The sequence below is a fragment of the Melozone crissalis genome, unplaced genomic scaffold, assembly GCF_028551555.1.
Source record: "Melozone crissalis strain CALT ecotype California unplaced genomic scaffold, PUWL_Pcris_2 ptg000013l_1, whole genome shotgun sequence".
Classification (NCBI taxonomy): Eukaryota; Metazoa; Chordata; class Aves; order Passeriformes; family Passerellidae; genus Melozone; species Melozone crissalis.
This window is the reverse complement of record NW_026535791.1, coordinates 42049187-42061386: the sequence shown is the minus strand read 5'-3', so window position 1 is coordinate 42061386 and position 12200 is coordinate 42049187. Positions and strand designations below refer to the sequence as shown.

Sequence of the window (12200 nt, the reverse complement as noted above, 5' to 3'; positions counted from 1 at the left end):
CTTAGACTAGATGCAGCATATAAAAATATGAGTTTCCAGTAGGACACAAGTGCAACTGCCATTTTGAAAGAGGACAAAAGTTCATCATTTTTTAAATAAAGCACAAAGTGTAAACAAAATCAATATAACTGCCAGTAAGAGTAACATTTACATGCCAGGGTAACAAGATACAGTTAGAATAAGGAGCGTTATCATAACCCTGCAACAGTGAGTAACTTTCAGTTTCTCAATTATGAATAAAAAGAATAGTTAGTTCTTTAATCAGGAAAATGGCTCTTCTATTCCAAGCTATTCAGTACAGCAAAGCTTAAGATGAATAACACAACATACTACCAGTGCTGCTTATGTTGACTACTATTACATCACCCCACTCAAAGCTAATAATGATTTTATAGGAGCACCTATAACTGCACTCTTCCAGACTTTAATATGAACTTTCGGCTGCCCTTCCTTTGTTGGCACCATAGAAGGAGCTTTACTGAGATCACACTAATGCTGACATCTCTCATAGTGCCCAGTTATCACTGTGAAAGTACATCAGTTTGATAGCAGGTTATTTACAGTCTCCCTTTAAGTCATGGGCTTGAGTTGAAAGCCAAGTCCAGCATCCTCCCCACTTAGTGATAGGACAGGGCACTACTAACACTATCTTTGCCTGATACAGAGTTAGGGAGTGTCTGTGCTGGACCACACAGCACAACCTGGTGTGCAAAGCAATGCTAGCACAGCCCAGGCTCTGGAGTTCACAGTTCTGCCATGAACGAGGCAGCAATTCAGATGCAGACACACTCTGTAAAATGATGGTATCAGCCCAGCTACTCTCTACCTGGAGCTCTCAGAATTCATTTGTTTCAAAAAGCAACTGTTAAGTGTTATTCAGACTTCTGCCCATGTTAAAAGGTTTCATTCCAGCCTCCCTTTAAACTAAAATGGATCACAGCAGTATCACTACGTTTAAATCAAGCAACTCATCACAAAAATTTGGCAAGAATGTTGCTCATGTTGAAGCTAAGCAGCCATATATTAAAGAAGTAAAAACATTTACAAGTTACAGAATTAGGAGGAAAATGAGCTTTAATTGCCACAGGATAACAAGCAGGAACAGTACGCTTATCAGAAAAAGGAAACAAAGAAACCATTTCAAGAAGTACCTTTATATCAAAGGTTGACCCTGCAGAGAAATGGAAAATAACTTTGAAGTACTTCTGATTATATCACATTCTCTCTACACCACCATCCCACAAAATGCCCATAGGGAATTCTGTGAATAATTTCCCCAGATGCCTTGCACACCAGCTGGTCAGGATTAAACATCTTGCCCATGGCACCTTTTAGACCTTGAGGACTGGGATTTTTGACAGTGGGATGCACAGTGTACAATTGTGTATGCCCCATGTGTTTAGGATAACCTAGAGTCCCAGAAACACTGTTAAATCTATCTACAGTTATGATAAGGGTTAGAAGAAATCTACAGCATCCTTCTAGCTTCAAAGTTACAGCCCTAGAATTTCTTCAACAATACACTCAGAAAGTATTTGAGACTTGAATGCTGAAATGTTTTTGTCTCTACTTTTTTGTTATTTGAAGCATATAGTACATAGAAATCACAGGCCTACTTGCAGAATACCAAGTGCTAGCAAGCACTACACATCACATAACAAAGCACCAGAACTCTGCAATTAACATGTTTACACAAAGGGGACAGTCACATATCCACCTCACTGTGAATGGCACCATACAAGCGAAGCAAAGTAAAGAATAAAGGAAAGTGTCATTTTTTTTCCCATAAAGGAAAAAAAAAAATCCATAAACAAACACTGTTTTGTTTTCATTTGCATTAAAACACACTGAAAGATGAATTTTCATGGTAGATCTCCAAACAGGTTTTGAAATGTGCATTTGGATTAAGTCAACAGTTTACTTCTAACATGTTTTTAAGTGACCAGTCCAGATGAAAAAATTCTATAAAGACCATGTAGGTTCTTTCATTATTGGAATAAGTACTTTGACTTGCTAATCAGGGGAGGGCTCCAACTATCTTGAAAGACAGCAAATTATCCTCTGGCATGACATTAGTGTTTCAGCAAAATATATGGCAATTTCTGTATTTTGGATAGAAATATAACCCACAGGCTTCAATTATAAGCTAATCTCTGGAAAAAAAGCAAAGGTCTCCTTGAATACAATAGCTGACAGCTACAGTACATTTAATGCTGTTTAATGGTTGCCATCAGCACACCAACTCATTTTGCTCATATGCTACTGTTTAAAGTATAAAAAGATTACACATCTAATTAGATTCTAATTAAGAATGCTTCCGTTCAGAAAAACATGTTTTGCTAACAAGTACAGAAACCTGTAGGATGAAAATGTTGTTTTCCTACAAAATCATATTTACTTCCTGGTAATTACTTAAAGATAGTGGTTTTCTGTTATCAGCTTTATTGTTTGTATTATCCTTCAAAAAATTGCAGGAACATTTTAAGAAACAGGAAAAAGGCATACAGCAGCCTTACCCATAATCAAATGCAGCGATTTAGGCTCAGTGATACTGAAAATGTATCATGCCAAAGTAGGTTAACTGCTTCTATGCTGCCTTATGAGGCTTCCAGTGCACAATGAGAAAAAGTTTAGTAAGATGCTTAAGTTGACTTACATAGTCCAAAAAGAAGTAATTCCCCAGCTCTTTATGACCGGATGTAAAAGCCTTTTCCTAACATCACCCACATGCACACAGAGCTAAGCACATTAACTTTTATAATTTTCTAGTACTGATATTTAGAATTTTAATCTGTATTAGCTTGTACTGTAGGTCCAGCATCTGAAACATTTTCTTCCACTTACAGAAAGAAGATGAGGGCCTCAAACTTACTTAAAACTCATCTGAGGTAGGTAGAAGCATTGTGGCTTCATCTGAGAAACAATGTAAAATAGTAAAATGCACAACAGCAGATGCATTAGTTTTGACACTGTGTGAGGTAGTTTGTGGAAGAAATTGGGGTACATTGTGCTTTCTAAGAGAAAATACACCGTCATGGCAGAACATGCAATTCTTGGTGGTATTTAAGAGCTAATTCCAGCTGAAAATGCAATTTACACTTAGAGATTAAGAAACTTTTGGATGAAGATTCAGTTCAACTGAATAGTAAAGCTATAAATAAATTTCTCATTGCTTGGAAATTCCCCCTCCCCAACCTACTCAAGCAAGGAACAACCTAACTCCTCTAAGTTCTCTCTCAGCACTATACAAACAATTCCAATTAAGTCAAGGATGTTACTCTTCATTAATCTCTTCTAGTGCTTCTTTATGGGATTTACTTCAAGCAATCAACCAAGACACATGAAGAGAAATTGCAATACACAAGTTAGTGATCAAGTATAGTAAATAACAGTGAGTTTTAACAGAAAATTTTGTCTTTTGCTTTGCCTGCTTTTACCTGATACGAGAATAAACTGAGCATCTGTTGACTGACTTTCTGCATTTCACTAGAACAGGAAATATAATAGTGTGAACAACAACAAAAAAGTAAATCAATCATCATGCCCTGCTGTCTGGCTGGTGATTGTACATAAACACAAGTCCCTATTATTGTAAAGTCAATCTAGACAAACACTGGACTGGACATGTGGTGTTTTGGAGCTAAGAAGTTGTCAGACTAGATTTGAAAATTAGTATTTATGAAACCAAGAGGTCACTTCAGATTAAACGTTTAAGTGCAAAAGTGTCATGCTGTTTCTCCTGTGGGTTAAAGGGTAAGTCTATACACTCAATGCATATCAACAACAAACAATAAATAACTGATCTTCTTAAACATCCCAGCTTTATCCTCTCTACCCTTACCCAACTGAGCAGGCTTCCCTGAGATACCAGGTTTGGATACTGCAATAAGTTAGATACCAAAGTATATAGAGATATTGGGAATTACAACCTCTTAAAATTTTCCAGTACTATTAAAATGTATGAATTTATAGTCCTATAGCACAAACAGCATAAAAACTCTTTGAAGTCTTTATGAATGTCATGAAGTTCAGCAAGGTCAAGTGGAAGGCCCTGCATCTGGGACAAGGAACTCCCAAGCCAAAAACAGACTGGGGGGGGAACAGACTGAGAGGAGCCCTGGGGTGGAGGACTTGGGGATGTTGCTGGATGAAAAGCTCAGCATGACCCAGCAATGTGCACTTGCAGCTCAGAAAGCCAAACATCCTGGGCTGCATCAAAATCAGCCAGCCAGCAGGGCAAGGTGGGTGATTCTGCCCCTCTGCTCTGCTCTGGTGAGAGCCCAGCTGGAGTGCTGTGCCCACCTCTGGGGTGCTCAGCAAAAGAAGGATGTAGATCTGTTGGAGCAAGTCCAGAGGAAGGTCACAAAGATGATCACAGGGCTGCAGTACCTTGCCAAAGAAGAGAGGCTGAGAGAGTTGAGGTTGCTCCATGTGGAGAAGAGAAGGCTCTGGGGAGAACTTAGAGCAGCCTTCCAGTACTTACAGGGGCATGTTGTGACAGGACAAGGGGAAAGGGTTTTAAACTAAACATAACTAAAAGGGCTTGAATCTAAACTAAACCCAGGGTAGGTTTAGATCAAATATTATGAAGAAATTATTGAAATTCTTTACTGAAACAGGCTGTCCAGAGAAGCTGTGCATCTTCCATCCTGGGAGTGCTCAAAGCCTGGCTGGATGGGGCTTTGTGCAATGTGATCTAATGGAAGATGTCCCTGTCCATGGCAGGGTAGCTGGAACCAGAGGGTCTTGAAGGTCCCTTGTAGTCCAAACCATTCTGTAATTCTATGATTCTAGGGTTGTTGATAATACATAAGCAACACTTAATTTTGTCAGTCATGACAAAATTTTCTATCCAGTTTGGTTTTTCTTCATGAAAAGAGCTAGAAACTAGATTTTGAACTGAATTGCAATTTTAAAAAGAAGGTTTCAGGTTGGGGGCAGGGTTGCCATCCTTGCATAGAGGGCATTGTCTGTTACAAATAAAGAGCTCATTAGGAAGGAAGTGCTGAGTGTACCATGCAGTACCAAAACAATTACTTTGTTAATATGCAGATCCAGTGAAGCCAAATTTGAGTCTTGTACTAACAACAGTGCCTGGTATCATTAGACAAAGGAATATTTGCAGTCAAGGCAGTAAGTTATAAAAGGAACACAAACACAAGGACTTAAATTTATCCACAATTAGATGGCAAGGACCCAAGATAGTCTTATGGAAGCTCAGGCCACCTATCCACTAATAATACACAAACATTGGTATTTTAGGTTCAGTGCAGCTGCTTCACTTCACTCCTGATAGCTCCTCTGGGGAAACTATTTACTTACATAATTTGCCAATACCACAAACACAAAAGTCAGTTCCATTTAAACAAATAAATCTGAAAAGAAGCAAACTTACTTCTTTGGTCCCTGAGGATCGATGTGTTGCTCTAACATTAGAAATGTGCCTTGAGCTAGCTGGAGTTGCCAATGGAAGAGCAGTAGAAAGCTGAGGAGGACTCAAAGACAACAAAGGCAATCTGGTATCTCCTAATATGCACTGCTTGGAATTGGAATTTTTACTGGCGAAGTTCTTATTTCTACTGTTTCCTGAATCTGTGTTACCAAACTCTGTTTTCTCCTTATTCTTGATTCTTCTCAAGCAGTCCTTTAGTATTAGCTGAGTGGCAGGCTGACTCAACCAGCACAGAAAGAGTTCATCCACCTTCATTTCCACTGCAGGTTGAAGAACTTTTCCAGGTGACATTTTCTGCCAGTTTCCCTGTTTTGTTGGTTCAAATTCAAAGTAAATATTTGACAATCATATAAATATTCCATTCACCTTTCAGTGTTTCACAGGCATTATTTAACAAAGTGTTAATATTGATTCCCTCAAGATACCAACAGAAGCTGAGAATTATATTTTAACATGTGACTTCAACAACATTTTATAAGTGTAAGCCATAAATCAGTCAGAGTCAATTCCAATAATTTCTTTTAAATAATGGATAACTTATTTTAAAAGCATACTGTGTAAATGGTGGAGACTGGAGAACAAGAAATTGTGCCTGGACTTTTTCAAAAAGATAGCTAACAAATATTACAAATATCCTCTAAGAATATGTGTTAAAAACACATGTATTATGGAAACCAAGACTTGAAAATACTTATAATTGAACATACTAAGACGTAAATATCTAAGCAGTTTATGCTAAACCCTGGTGGTAAAACAAATAAGATTTAATAAGCAAGTCTTTCAGTCAAGAGATTTAGAACTAAGACTGAAGGCTCAATTTTCATTCTGAGGTTGTGATATGGATTCCACATCTTGCATCCCCCCATGTGAGGGATTCCCAAAGCCTTGCCATTTGATATTTTAAAACCTCTTATTTGACATTCACTTTTGCAGCTTTTCAAAACCAATATAAAATCCAATGTAACTCAAGAACTGCGAAAGTATGATTTCAGGTTCAGTTACTCACCTAAAAAAACCCCAGGTTTTTGGTGTTTTTTAGTTTTTCAGGGGGTTTTTTTGTGGTTTTTTTTTTTGTTTGTTTTTTGGTTTTTTTTGTGTGTGTTAGAGAGACAGAGGATTGGAATGAAACACTGAGAACAGAACAAAATTTACTATAAAAATTTTCAGCATCCAATTACTTCATGATTTGGTACAGTTCAAATAAAAAACTATACTTCCTCCGTCTGTCCTTTTTTTCTAAAGCCCTTCACAAAATTTAATCTATATACAAAATCACATAATAAAAGATACATGATTGATGATCTTAGACGTCTCTTCAAACGTAAATGATTCTATATACAAATACTTGGCTGAACAAGCCTTAAAACAAGCACTTCAGTTTGGAACCGAATAACACCTGGCAAGCGAACATTCTACTAAAACCTAAAGCTCATCCTCGTCCCACGGCAGAACGAGAAGCCTTTTAAAAGTGCACCGCCTAAACTTTCCGAACCTCGATAACTACGCAGTTCAGTTATTCTGTTTCTAAAAGTGAAGAAAACTCGTCTCCCTACTTTTTAAGCTCAACTCCGTCACGGCGCCGGCGGCTGCGCTGAGGCACCCTCAAGCGCCACCCGCCAGGGAAGGAACGGTCCTGGGCAGGGGCTAGCCCGGCACCGCCCCGGCGCGGGGAGCCGGCGCTGCGGCCACAGCTCGCTCCGCTCGGCCGGGCCCCGCACTGAGCCCGCAGCAGCAGCTCAGGAGCGCCGTGACTCCACAGCCCCAGCCAGCCACGCTCACCGGCCCCGTTCCGCCTCCGCCACGGCCCCTTCCCGCCGCCGCCGCCTTCAAACGCGCGCCTCCTTCCGGCCCGGCCCGGCCCGCCCGCCGCCATCTCGCGAGAGCGCGGCCCTTCCGCCCCGCGGGACGCGGCCGCTGGTCGCCATGGCGACGGGCCAGACGGGGCCGCCGGGCCGGCGGTGCCCTGCTCTGCTCTGCCGTGACCGAGCCACCGCCACCGCCGCCGTATGAGCTCAACTTAGAGCTCTGACAAGGTCTCGGCCTCTGACGGGCTGCTCCTCACTGGTTGTCTGCGAGGAGCTGGCAAAGGGATGAAGGGGCAGAGTATTTCCTCAGCAAGTTTGCTGATGGCGCTAAGCCGGGAGGAGTGGCCGATACCCCAGAGGGCTGTGCAGCCCTTCGGAAAGCTCTCGACGGCTTGAAGAGAGGGTCAGGGAAGAACTGTCCGGAATTCAACAAAAGCAAATTCCTCCCTGCACCTGGGAAGGAACAACCCTGGCACCAGCACAGGCTGGGGCTGACCTGCGGGGGAGCAGCACTGCCGAGAAGGACCTGGATGTCCTGGTGGACAGCGAGCTGTCCCTGAGCCAGCAGTGTGTCCTTGGGGACAAGGCCGCTGCTGTCCAGGGATGCACAAGGAGGAGCATTGCCAGCAGGTCGAGGGAGGTGGTCCTGCCACTCTACTCAGCCCTGGTGAAGTCCCATCTGGAGCGTCCAGTTGTGGGCTCCCCGGCCCAAGAGACTCCTGGAGAGGGTCCAGCAGAGGGTGACAAAGAGAGTAAGGTGACAGGAGCATCTCTGTTAAGAGGAAAGGCAGAGGGAGCTGGGCCTGTTCAGCCTTGAGAAGAAATGACTAGGAGGGGACCTTATTAATGTGTATAAATATCTGGAGAGGGTAGGTCCAGACACTTCTTGGTGGTGCCAACCACTAGGACATGAGGCAAGCGCCAGTAACTGATGCACAGGAAGCTCCACCTGAAAATATGAGCAAGAATGTCTTTACTGTGCAGGTGACCACACACTGGAACAGATTGCCCAGATTGCCCAGAGAGGTTGTAGAGTCCCCCTCGTGGAAGATGTACAAGAACACTCTCTGGATGCACTTCTGTGCCATGTGCTCTAGGATGAGCCTGCCTCAGCAGAGAGGTTGGATCAGATGACCCACTGTAATCCCTTCCACACAATTTACCCATTCTGTGGTTCTGTCAAAGTGAGCTGGTTCCATCTGCTAAATGCTGTTAAAAGGAGAACACTAAATGCTCTTTCTACACAATGGCTATGGTTATCACTAGTGTTATGGGATTGCAAATGATAGGATGAAAGAGGAGGTGGAGGCAGTAACAAATAGAAGGATAATCCCCTTACTAAGAGAACGATGTGTGCTAGTCTGTTTGCAGCCCCTTTTTTGTACTGGAAAACATACACTGGGATTTTGTGCTTGTCAGCTTTCAGGGCTGCCACCCCTTTGAGGCTCCATGGGTGCATATATCAGTGGGGTTTAGGTGGTTGACCATTGGCCCATATAGTTTTTTTTCTTTGGTATTTTTTACATCAGCGACACATTGGTATTTTTACATCAGATTCCCTACTTCCACTGCACTGATTTTTCCTCATGTGGCTCTGCTTCACTTTTGTTAATCCATTTTACATTCTGCCAATTCCTTTACCAACAGAGACACTCCAGATTTATGACAGGTTAATATTACAAATTGTTGGAACCTTAATGGTCTGGAAATGGGGCTGTACTGAAGATGATACAGTGGTTTGGAGGGAGGGCTTGAAAATGTAGGCAAGAGTAAAATAGGGTAAGTGAGGCAACGGGCTTGCTTTCTCATTTTTGGAAGCTTGTAGAGAGGACACAGAGATAAGAAAGGGCTTAGAAGAAGCAAAAGCCAAGATGCTGTGAGAGAAATCTGGTACAGTCCAACACAATTACATTTAGGTAATTCCAGAATGATATTTTGATAAAAACAGTCATCTGGCAAAACCCAGTATTATTCTTTTGAGTATATGAGAAGGCTTTAGCTTCCAGCTGTAAACACTGAAATATATTTTCACAAGTCTTAAAATGAGATTCTGCATGTAAGAAGACATTGAAAGTTCTTGAGGGAGTCTCCACTTTTTGAAGTGGGGTAGTATTCTGTTTCCTGCCCATTGGTTGGTGAAGTTAGAAAATATGATTTTGCAAAGCCACAGTGGACAAAATGGCATTTTTTAAACTGGGGTAGAACATTCAACATAACACAGTGGAAGCAGATGTCAAAGTGTGGATAAATCTGTATATAATATGGAAGTAGCTTTTAAGTAGAGAAAAGAAATTTAAAACCCTGTGTTATGGATAGCAGCAAGATTTTTGGCGGAGAACTGAAGGGCTGAATTAAGAAGACTGATAGCAGAGCAAGAGACATGGAACAAAGAGGACTTTTAAAGCATTTTGAATGCCTTTGAAGCATTCCTTAGTGATGGTGTAGCCATCTGTTGATTGACATGTTGAAGACAGGTGGGAAGAAGGGGATCAGAGACTGACTTGACAGAGTTGTAGAGTTGGATATCATCTGCAAAGAGATGATGCCCTTTGTTGAAACTGGCAATGAGATCTCCCAGAGGAACATTAGAAATAAGAAAAAAAGAAATGAAAAAAACGCCCCTCTGAGAGATGCACACAGTCATAGTGTTCTGTCATGCATGCTAGTGTAGATTCAAAGCAATTCTAACTCTGACTTCATTAGACTGTGTCATGGATAACATTGGTGTGAGAGAGGAATCAATTCCATGTGCCTTCTGTTAAGCAGAAAACACTTTGGGCATCCTCATCAGGTGGTACCAGTAGTGGCAATTGAGACAGATGTTTTGAACTTGTATCTATTTGAATCAGGCCCACTCAGCAGTGTATCTACTGGTAGGGGTGTGTTTTTGTAGAGAGACAGGGGCTCAAACTTGGCCAAAAGTGGAGAAATACCTAAACTGAACCTCTTTATTCAGATCTTCCACTGAGAATTGAAACTTGAAATCCTTTTTGACTATTTCCTTGTTCTTGCTTGACATAGTGAGTACAGAAGCTGAACCTTTTTTACATGGCTTTCAATGTATGGAAAACAAAAATCTGTTCTAGTGTCTTGCCATTTTTATGAAATGTATCCATCTGGTTTAAAGATGGTCTCCTTTAAAATCCATTGAATAATTATTACTTATTAAAGTACCAAGGATACAGTATCCAACTGAAAGTTTAGTGATGGAGTCACACTTAGCATTGCTGTAAAAGACACAGACTATGCTTTAGGTAAAGCACTTGTTTAATAAGTGCAAGAGAGTGGTGCATTGATATAATTTGAGCCAATCAATAACAGGAGTGCTTGGGCCTGACAGCCCAGTGCAGTGGAGTTAGTGCACCGTGCTGGTGTAGCTGTGTAGCACAGTACCTCCCTCCATGCTGAGTGTGAGGTACTAACCCCGGAGCAGAAACTGAAGAGCCACATCCAGCTCTTGTTGCTCTGTTGCCTACAGCTCCTTTCTGACCTTGCTTCACTGCTATTGACTCTCAGGTGTGATGTTAGCAGCACTGCCAATGTACGTTCCTGGCTAAATATCAAAGTCTTCCTTTGCCTTTATTTGTCACTGTGTACAGTGACACAGGGCAGTGGTGTTCATAAGGAATATTTCCATTCCTAATCAGCATTTTGCAGTGACAGCTGGGCTTCTTTCTGATAACCTTAGGTCTGTACAACTTAGACATACAGGTAATAAAGAGATGTCTCCAATCTCCCTGTGCTAAAGCAACATTTCTAAGGCCTGATAAATGTTATCCAGAGCGAGACATATAACCTAGATCAGCTGTAACATGACTTAAAAGTGTTCCTCCCCACTACTTAATAAGAATCTCAATTAGTGTTTGAAACATACACAACTACATTTTAGGAGTCTAAAGTTAGATAGGATAAATGTTTTTGGAGTATTATATTTACTTGCTTGCACAGGTCTGTGTCAGATGTGCTCTCATCCGGTCTCAAAAGCAGAGTTATCATCCTTAAACAGACTGGCAGTTTGAGGTGGAAAATGTGCTGGAGATCAAAATACAGTTCACTGTAGGATCTTTCTGAGTCCTTATTCTGGAGCTTTTCATGTGCCTTTGTGCTGGTTTATCTGGGGAGGGGTTAACTTTCTTCACAGGAGCTGGTATGGGGCTTGCTTTGGTTTTGTATTGAACAGGGATAAATGATTTTGGTATTGCTGAGCAGGGCTTGTGCAGAGCCAAAGCCTTTTCTGCTTTTCCTACTGCCTGCTGATGAGCAGACTATGGATGCACGGGAGATTGGGAGCCAGGACAGCCAACCCCACCAGACCAAAGGGTTATTCCAGACTATATGACACCATGATCAGTATATAAAAAGAGGGGAAGAAGGAGGAAGAGAGGGATGTTTGGAGTGATGATTCTTGTCTTTTCAAGTCACTGTTCTGTATGATGGAGCCCTGCTGTCCTGGAGATGCCTGAACACCTGCCTGCCCATGGAAACAGTGAATTAATGTCATTGTTTTGTTTTGCTTGTGTGCACAGCTTTTGCCTTTCCTCTTAAACTGAGTTTATCTCAACCCATGAGTTTTCTCACTTTTACCTTTCCAATTCTCTCCTTGATCCTGCTGGGGGGGGGGGGGGGAATGAGTGAGCAGCATCAATTTGGTTGATGGCTGGGGTTAAACCATGATAGCCTGTCACTCGGGGAAGAAAACTACAGTACCTCTTTTGAATGCTGCTTTAAGGACAATATTGCATTTTGATTAAGCTTTTGTTTTTATAATGCTTTTATAATGCTTTTGTTGACATATTTCACAACTTTGAAATATGAAGTCCATTTCTAACCTATATATAAGCGCTAAAATAACTATATCCTAATTTCCTGATGTGCTAATTTAGTTGGAAGCAGATGTGCTGGATGCCTCTGACAAGCTAGTCACTTTTATTTAAGTTGTTGTT

General features: G+C 41.5%; 1 protein-coding gene across 1 annotated transcript in view; it reads right to left on the bottom strand.

The window, feature by feature from the left end:
- Nucleotides 1-7278, bottom strand: part of PPP2R3B (protein phosphatase 2 regulatory subunit B''beta) — a 46533-nt gene extending 39255 nt beyond the window's left edge. The window contains exons 1-2 of the mRNA XM_054272171.1: nt 7232-7278; nt 5396-5758 (exon numbers count right to left, since the gene is read on the bottom strand). Of these exons, the coding sequence (XP_054128146.1) occupies nt 5396-5743 (348 nt within the window). The 5' untranslated portion in view covers nt 5744-5758; nt 7232-7278. The remainder of the gene's footprint in view (nt 1-5395; nt 5759-7231) is intronic.
- Nucleotides 7279-12200: the final 4922 nt, after the last annotated feature.